The sequence below is a fragment of the Sander lucioperca genome, chromosome 8, assembly GCF_008315115.2.
Source record: "Sander lucioperca isolate FBNREF2018 chromosome 8, SLUC_FBN_1.2, whole genome shotgun sequence".
NCBI classification, from domain to species: Eukaryota; Metazoa; Chordata; class Actinopteri; order Perciformes; family Percidae; genus Sander; species Sander lucioperca.
In genome coordinates this window covers 14,232,566-14,242,232 of record NC_050180.1, presented here as the reverse complement: position 1 = coordinate 14,242,232, position 9,667 = coordinate 14,232,566, and the positions used below count along the sequence as shown (strand labels likewise).

General features: G+C 39.4%; 1 protein-coding gene across 1 annotated transcript in view; it reads right to left on the bottom strand.

Annotated features, from left to right (window-relative positions):
* Positions 1-987: 987 nt before the first annotated feature.
* The window catches only part of mao (monoamine oxidase), a 58,196-nt gene continuing 49,516 nt past the window's right edge, over positions 988-9,667 (bottom strand). The window contains exons 12-15 of the mRNA XM_031300894.2: positions 4,050-4,147; positions 3,708-3,819; positions 3,135-3,197; positions 988-1,526 (exon numbers count right to left, since the gene is read on the bottom strand). Of these exons, the coding sequence (XP_031156754.1) occupies positions 1,371-1,526; positions 3,135-3,197; positions 3,708-3,819; positions 4,050-4,147 (429 nt within the window). The 3' untranslated portion in view covers positions 988-1,370. The remainder of the gene's footprint in view (positions 1,527-3,134; positions 3,198-3,707; positions 3,820-4,049; positions 4,148-9,667) is intronic.

Genomic DNA, 9,667 nt, shown 5'->3' with positions numbered 1-9,667 from the left:
CAGAAAGCTGAGTTTGTTCTGAACATTTTGATATGAAACACACAGGGGATCAGTTATATGCAAATACCCTTAAAAGTTGAAATTAAAAAGAAATGTGAAAATGTCCTTAGACCTCAGAGGGTTAATCTCAAGAAAATTTCTGAGTTTTGCCGCCAAGTTTTTCCTCGCTGCCACCACGGCACTAAGTGCAATTACTCCTGGGGGGAATTGTTTGGTCTCCGTAAATTATAGAGTGTGGTCTAGACCTACTCGATCTGTAAAGTGTCCTGAGATAACTCCTGTTAGGATTTGAGCTCTATGGCACAGAGGAGGAAGATACATCAGGCTTTGATACTTAAAAAAAAGGGTTTTCATTTAGTCTTTTTATGGGATTTGTTGACAATAAGAAAACACCGGCCGTATCCTTAAACCTCCTCTGTGTTTTTGTAGCGGGCAATTTTCACAACTCTGTTCTTTTCTGATGTTTCTGGGTGTCATCAAACAGCTACAGCTGGTTGCTCGGATTAAATTAGCACCTAAAATCAGCAGAGGTAATCAGACACACACACACACACACACACACACACACACACACACACACACACACACACACACACACAGGTTTGTGGCACTATCTTTGTGGGGACCCGTCATTGACATAATGCATTCCCTAGCCCCTTACCCTAACCTTAACCATCACCACTAAATGCCTAACCTTAACCCTTACCCTCACCCTAACCATAACCTAATTCTAACCCTAATCCTAAAACCAAGTCTTAACCCTCAAACAGCCCTTTAAACTTTTGGGGTCCAGCATTTTGGCCCCACAAAGCTGTCGGGACCCCACAAGTATACTGGACTCCCGGTTTTTGGACCCCACGAATATAGTTAAACAAGAACACACACACACACACACACACACACATGTAATCAAGAATGTGTATGTCATTGGCAATGTATGGAATATTAATAGCGATATATATATTTGTATATATTTTTCCTTTTAAGAACTGATTCTGCTCTTTTTTTCCTTCATTGGTTTTCACAATCTGAATCTCAGATGTTATTGTCGATTTAAACTTGAAGTTCTTCACTCCTCTCTAACTAGCATCTCTGGACGTGTGCTCGGCCCAAGACTCTGTCTCACTCTCTCTCTCTCTCTCTCTCTCTCTCTCGCTCTCTCTCTCTCTCTCTCTCTCTCTCTCTCTCTCTCTCTCTCTCAACAGACAGTGCACAGAGTGACGGTGCCTTTAGTGTTTTAACCGATGTGGTTCACTACTTTGTCGTTTTGGGCCATGAAGTAGTGCACTAGAAGTACGATAGAGCACAGTGTCTATAGAGATGGTTGTCCCCTTGAGACGCAGAGGAGTGAGATGACGTATGCGGGCGGTTTAACTCCGGGAAAGGAGGCCCTTCTTGTAGGCCACCACGCCGGCTGCCGTGGCAACAGACAGGACGGTGGAGATTCCCACCAACTTGAAGAGGCCGCCGACTGAAGGCAGATTTCGCTCCCAGAAGCTGGTGGCAAACGGGCGTGCTGGGACTTCCTGTTGGAGGGACAGGAGGAGGAGAGACGCAGGGTTCAACAGCAAGTGAGAAAAGAAATTCTACGCGGCCAAAGTCAATTTTTACTGGCCCCTATACAAATAGTTTACGTTTAAAATCTTTTGTTTTTGTTTTTTTAAAGATCATTTTTGGGCATTTCCGCCTTTAACGGATAAGAAAGCTGAAAGAGGGGGGGAAGACATGCAGGAAACTATCATAGGTCAGGACTCTAACCCTTGACCTTCTGCATCGAGGAATAACCCTCCTCTACGTATGTGCACCCGCTCTACCTGCTGAGCTAACCAGCCACAACCTTGTTTAAAATCTTGTTCTATTTCGTCCTTACTGACCACCAGAGGCAGTGCTTAACACTAAATATATTCCATATCGCGCTTGTGCAGGTGGAGTATGTATATCAACAAAGTCACCTGTGACCTCGGCCTGACATTGGCCAAGGTATTAAGTTCTGGTGTCACCCCCGAGCTCGTTCCGTTTTCATCTTCTCGCTATGCAGGTCGTCTGCCATTTGTGGGAGCATTAGCATTTGCTTTAGTTGAAAACTGTGGACTATTGATTATTAATAAGCTCGCCGGTTGTAGCCTTGCGATTACGGTCGGAGTTGTGGATTTTTCGCTGTCCCTTTTCAGGGAAGGGGACGGTGTATTCGCCGTTCGGCTTCAGAAGAAGCCCCGGACTGTTAGTGATAGTGAGAAGCTTGCTACGGTTACATTTCTAGTGATGAATCGGCGAAAACACGTTTTATTTCTCTGATTCATGGCTTTGTTCTGTCGCCGCTCTCTCTCTTCGGTCACTCTCTATCTTGCTCGACCATGTACCATGCTCGCAGTAACAAAAAAATTAAATGGATTATGGATCATTTTATTTCCATAGTTTGTAGCTGCCTTTACAAGCTGACATCGCTATCTAATGGCTGTTGAAACAGGAGACGTCGCTTACGTTGTATAACCAGCCTCTGGAGACTCAACCAGCTGACTTCTCTATTGGCTGTTGAAACAAGTGACGTCTCTTACGTTCTAAAACCAGCCTCTGGAGACTCCACCAGCTGACTTCTCTATTAGCTGTTCAAACAGGAGACGTCTCTTACGTTGTATAACCAGCCTCTGGAGACTTGACCAGCTGAGACGGGCCGGTTCAGACCGCTGAAACTTTTCCCTACGACGTTCTAAAACGGTTTTGTCTCGTCACGAATCTTTTGTCTGAACTGGGCTTAATTTGATTTGTCTAGCACATGTCCAAAAACAACAACAACGATAAATTTAAGAGACATTAAACAGTGGCCGGGTTAGCTCAGTTGGTAGAGTGAGCACACGTATACATAGAGGTTTATGTCTCGACGCAGAGGTCCAGGGTTCAAGCCCGACCTGTGATGATTTCCTGAATGTCTTCCTCCTCTCTCTCACCTAGCTGTCCTGTCCATTAAAGGTGGAAAAGACCACAAAAAAAAAAAATTTAACATTCAAAAAACGGGCATGCAAAAGAAACCCAGAAAACTCTCAAGGGTTGTTGGGTTCCCTACAATTAGGTCCACAATTTATTTGACTTCTGAGTTTAAATTTAGTTGAAAAAGCATCCATAAAGAGTTCCCTCACCATAGACTCGGGCTCCGTCTGCCAGATCTGACTCTGGTGGATTTTATTCATCGCACACAAAACCTGCAACAGAACACAGTGGATCAGTCAGGATACTCACAACGAGACTGATTTATTTTAACATGAAATGCATTTAATAATAACAACACAAAACTTTATTTCTATAGCAAAAAGTGAGCGACGACAGTTAAGTTTAGGCACCAAACTCAGTGTGTTTAGCACGTGGCACTCAGTATTTTTAGTATTTGTATGTGTGTATATATATTATTGTTTTTTTGTCTTTGTCTTTAATTTATTTAAATTTTTATTCCTATGCTTCTTTTGATCTTGTGGTTTCATTGCTGTATCTACAATGACCCTTATCACGTTGTAACAATTTATTTTCCTTTTCCTCACACGTGTAAGGGCTTACTCATGTATTTAAAATTATGTATTTATAATTATAAAGCTAGGATACTGTAGCAGTAGCTGTTGTTATAGCAATAAAAAGCGCCCTAGTCAACTTTTTCCTGTCAAAAAAGATACTAAGTGTGAACATAGAGGATCTGAGTGTTTGTCCAGGTGACCTCTGACCTCTCTGGCGGCTCTCTCTCCAGCCTGCACGGCCCCCTCCATGTAGCCGCTCCACTCCGTGGCCGTCTCCGTGCCGGCAAAGTACAACTTGCCGACTGGCTCCCTCAGCACCCTGCAGACAGGAGAAGACCGAGATCATGAGTGGTTACAGTTTCAGCGCCGAATGAATAGAATAAGAAATCTTTCAGATTATCTGAAATTACGAAAATAAGATCTACAGCGGCGAAATTTAGTTTAAACTATTCAGCTTTTCTACCTTAATGACAACAAAAACAGCATGAATTTAAAGATATTGAGCATCAGGACACAATATGTACCGTGGGCAGCTTGTGTGTGACTTACTTTCCAAACTGAGTAAGGATTCCTGGAGGGAAATAGGCCGTGTAGCAGCCACCGGAGTACTCCTCTTCACACCAGTTCTTCTCCTCATAGTGCACCGGCTGACAGACACAAGTGGACACATGAATACGGTTGGATATCGTTTTGATTTTAACAATTCTGATTCCAATCCAGATTCTGCCTTTCGATTTTGGTTCTCAAAGTGCTCATATTATGCTTTCTGGCTTTTTCCCTTTCCAAAATTGTGTTATATATCTTTTATTTCTGCACATAATAGGTTTACAAAGTCCACCCCAAAGGGACTTACCATCTCCAACAGAAAACACTGTTCACAAACTTTTTTGCCTTTACTTTACTTCAGAGACAAACGTGGTCACTTTGTAACACACGTTATAATGCTCGCCTAGCTTCTAGCATGGCACGCCCTCATACTCTGCTTCTGACTGGCTAGTAGTCCTTACCTAGGTACTGTCAGGGCACGCCCTCATACTCTGCTTCTGACTGGCTAGTAGTCCTTACCTAGGTACTGTCAGGGCACGCCCTCATACTCTGCTTCTGACTGGCTAGTAGTCCTTACCTAGGTATTGAGCATATGCGACTCCCAACAAAGATGTTACAGAAGTGAGAGGTCTCACTCTGTAGCTAAAACAGAGAGCTCAACACACAGGGTGAAAAGAGGAGCTGTAGCAATGTGCAGAACAACAAAAATATGGTGTTTTTTGAAAATGAAACCAAGCCTATTCTGGTACAACCTCTAAATACAATTATGAACCTGAAAATGAGCATAATATGAGCACTTTTCTCGATTAAAAAATTCTCGATTCTTTGAGGGGCGGAGTTTTAACGGGTCACATGCTTATTTCCCAGATAAGAGGAACATTTTATTTTGATTCAAAGGTGAATTAGTTTTACCACTTTTTCAACTAAAACAAAGCCACACTTTAGAGCGCTGCTTACTGTGCTCCGTGGCTGCAACACAACAAGCGCCTGGAAGTACTGCGGCCGCTATGGAAACCAACAACTTGCGCTGTTAAATTTGGAACCGATCATGGGATTCGAAACCTGAAATCATTTTTCATAATGATTCCAAGTTAGAACCGGTTCTCAATGCCCAATAGACTTGGTCGGCATTACTGGGAAAGCCCACTATAACATCATTTCCGTTTATGCCGTGGGGGGAAACAAACCATTCTAATTAACGAGCGTAGGACTTGTAAGCGGTTAATCGTTACTCTGTCATATTTACGTTTGTTTTTCTGCTTGGTACAATGCCGAAAAGCTGCTGTGTGGCTTTCTGAGCCTCTAATACATTAAAAAAATCCTGTTTTAAGTTTGACATACTGCCGAATAGACGGACGTAGTCGGTGTTAATACCACTAACATCGCTGCTACAGTCCAAACTGTAACACTTACGTGGACTTTATTCATTAACATGCTAAGACATACCTGTCTTTAGTATAACTTAATGAACGTGGGATAACAAAAGTCCCTGGGATAAAGTTACTGATAATACAGTCAGATTGAATCATCTAAGATTAGCTAACGGTTAATGTTAGCTGTCTCTTACCTGGAGACTCAATCAGGTACACTGTAAAAAAAAAAAGTTATTTAACTGGAATTCACTGTATAATTTTACGGATTTTTTCCGTTTTTTCTACATTAAGTGTTAATGCCAAAAAATACAGAAAAAACTTTTATTTAAAAAAAACCCCATTAAATTAAGGTTTTAGTCTGTAAATTGATATAATGAGATAATATAGTTGTTTAACAGGATAATTCCATTGCTTAACGGTCTTGAAAGTTAAATTACATTGAATTTTATGTAAAAAGACAAAAGAAAAAACATAATTTTACGGTGTGTAAAATTGAGGCCTCTTTCTGTTTTTTTACTGTTAAACCTTAAATTTAATGTAAAGAAACGTTAAAAAACAATCGTGAAAAAACGGTAAAAAGTCTGGCAGCAAAAGTTGCCAAACACTTACCGTGAAATGACAGTAAAAAACCTTATGTTATTCTACAAAGAATTTATTTTTAAAATACAGATATACTGTACATTTTCTGTATTTTCACAGTCCAACTACTGTAGATTTAAAAAGAATTGTAATCAAAAAACATATTTAGAATGTTAAACAAATGTATAAATCTGTACAAACACTGAAAAATATTGCAAAATACCTTAAATTACATAATTTAAATGAAAACTGCTGTTTTCATACGGTTTTCTTTGGTAAATTCACAAGATTATTCAATCCATCCACAAGAACTCCCTGTTAAAGTACAGATTCCTGGAAGTAAAAAACATAAAAATTATGTAAAATGACTTTCAAATACCCTCCTTTAGGCGTTATTTTATGATTATCCAATCTATTTACGGTAAATTCCTGTTTAATACTGTGTTTTTACTGTACAAAAAAGAGAAGATAATGGGATAATACCTTCCAGAAACATTGTAATAATAGTCATTACTTTATAAACAATATTTGAGAGTATTTACAAGCAACTCTCCAATATATCTACATACTTTTACCATTAATGTATGTTGTTTACTTTAAATAAACATTCATTTATAGTTATTTACATGTCAAATTAATGTAACATTACCCTATTTGACAGCCCATTAATAGTATCTTAAAAGCTTTAGGCATTTATTTACATGATTATCCAATCAATTTACAGTAAATTCCTGTTTAATACTGGTTTTCTACTGTACAAAAAAACAATATGTGATAATAACTTGCAGAACCATTATTTTATAGTCATTACTTTATATAAACGTTACAATCAACTCTTCATTATGTCTACAGGCTTTTCCCCATAAATGTATAAGGGTTTACTTTATATAAACAATATTGTATAGTGTTAAAAAGAAACTAATATACTGTACTTTAATCATTAATATATCAGGTTTACTTCATACAAACAATACTTTATAGTGATTAAAAGCAACTATTCAATATATCTACAGACTTATCCCATTAATGTACTGTGTGTTTACTTTGTAAAAATATTTGACAATATTTACAATTAACTATCCAATATATGCATCAGAGACTCTTCAGAGTAAATATTGGTATAATGTATAGGGGTCCATTTTAGCTTATTCAATGTGGTCTCATACTGTGTGTTAGTGTTTTAATCGCTGTCAAACTTCATCCTGGCCAGTGTCTCTTAATGCAAGTCTACTAAATTCTAGCAATAGAGTAGGACTTGTATTTAGCTTTGCAGTTATTTGAAGAGGGGTTAACAGAGGTACTGAGACAGGTAGGACCAGCCATACCCGTTTAATGCATTGAATGAGGCTGACATGAACCCTCACTGCATGGCCTCAACAACTCCACAGCAAAAACCCACAAGCAATTGTTCTCAATTATAGTTGGATCAATGTATTTATTAGAAACTACACTACTGTAATATTTTGCAAGCATATTATGGTAATACAAACAGTAAAACAACTTGGCAGCACACAAGCTTAAAAAGCTATAGGACTACTGCACCAAATCACCACTGGTGACAAAGATGCTGTATTTAGATCTGTCTTTGTAAAAACAAACATTCTTTCACCTAAATATTTGTGGAAACAAAGCCATAGCTTCAGTTATGGGAATGCATAAGAGACAAGAGTCAACCTAAACTACAGGCCTTGGATGTACATGATGTCTATTTTAGTCCAAGTCTGTGATATGCTCATCACTATATAATCATGTTTTGGTCTGGCAAATTAGTTGACAAAAGAATCGTGCAGCCACAGTTCACATCACATAGGCCCACAACCCTATAGGCCTACAGGGATGATACAGTACACAGAGAGCCAGGCAGCCTACAGCCTGGGTAAGCCTTCATCTTCACCATCCTAATATTTAGGGGGCATCTGATGTTCTTGCCTCATTTCACTTCCGTGGAGGCCATGGGCCTATTTCAGATTCATGGCCCAACATCTTTTTCCATTGACTGCTTACTTTGCTGATGTCTGCGGTGATGTCTCATACTGTGTCCACTCTGGCTTTTGATGTTTGTTCCTGTCTATGTCATGCAAACAGCTCAGAGCATGAGCTTCCCTTTATGTGGGGTAGAATGAATTCATGCATGTCCGGTACCTTAAATGCCTCACCAAGACCTCGGTGATCTGACCACCCCTGCCTCTGAAATTACACTACAATTTCCACTGACTTGCAATGGTTACACAGGCATTGATGCACATATTGGGCAATGTGTGTTTCATTAAGGTGTAACATTAATAAGTTAAATGGATTGCCTGTGCCACAGCTATGCTACACTTTCATAAGGGGTGGAAAATCAATATTAATGCACACCAGTACCTCAAATACAGTATGTACCTGCTTGCCTAACTTGCACACCACCTAACCTAACTTGTTCCGCTAGTTCCAACCCTCATACAGTTTAATTCAACCCTGATACTTGATAGGAAAGTGTGTCCCCTCCTATGAAAGTCATGCCTACCGACAAAACGTATGGACATCTGCAACATTATGCTTATTTGAGAAATTATCTGTGATTCATTTCAAAACTGAAGGACTAGGCTTTTCATAAAGGCTGTTAATCCACTTTAAAAATGTTGGAGTCTTCCAATACAAACTCCAAACTGTTTTAGGCAAGGCTCAGTGAATGTTATGAAAATAAGCAATTCAGAAATTTGGGGACGTTTTTACTGTTTTTCCCAATTCCCCACAGTCAGAAACTAATATGCATGCGGGACAGACCTCTTTTTAATGTATTGGGTGTACTTCAAATAGAATATGTAGCATACACGTTCTTTTCCTTATGAAGTTAAAATGTTGTTAAAACAATTTTTCTTAATATTAAGACCCAAAGTGAGTCACAGTGTTCAACAAAATGCAAGGTCATTGTGCAGTCTACTGCTCCCTCAAATCATTTTGCCTCTCCCCACTTTACAGGTCAAAGGGAACAAAGAGTTTTTCATGGGCTGAGGTAATATACGGTGAATAAAGACAGGGAGGACACAGTATGAATAAAGCTTACATTGGTGTGCAATATATTTTTTTTCAATTTAGCAATACATGCAATGTGTGAAAGACTGGGAAGGGATGGTAGGGCTCAACAGTTCAACCAAGGCTTCTAGCATCAACGTGAACATTGATAATCAGGGCTGAAGCGATGTAAGACCTTAAAATGGTTGAAAAACAGAAATGTAAACAGAAATGGTCTCTTTAGTCTAGGCTATGTGCTTCAGGAAAGTGCGCGCAGATTCAAATAATTGAATGTTGCACAATCATTGGATGAATCATGCCGGGCAGAGACGATCTTGACCAATGATATGTTTGACTTGGGGGGCTGTGCTAACGTCAAACTCATCTCGACGCGAGACAGTGTGGATAATAATGTAACGCAGGAGTCAGGACTTCTCCACGATGATTCACATTCAGCTTTCACTTAAGGTAAAGTAATACTTTTCTTTTTATGTACATGCAGTTCTCACGAGATATCAAATGGACACGAGTTAAGATAACACTTGCTACGTTTCACAATTTTAAAATGTCAGCAGGGATAACGTTAGCATTTGCCGTTTATGTGCCTTATCAAAGTGTGTCTGGCGTTAGCTAACGTTACATTAAGACTGTCCTTATGTAATGTTAGCCTGAATG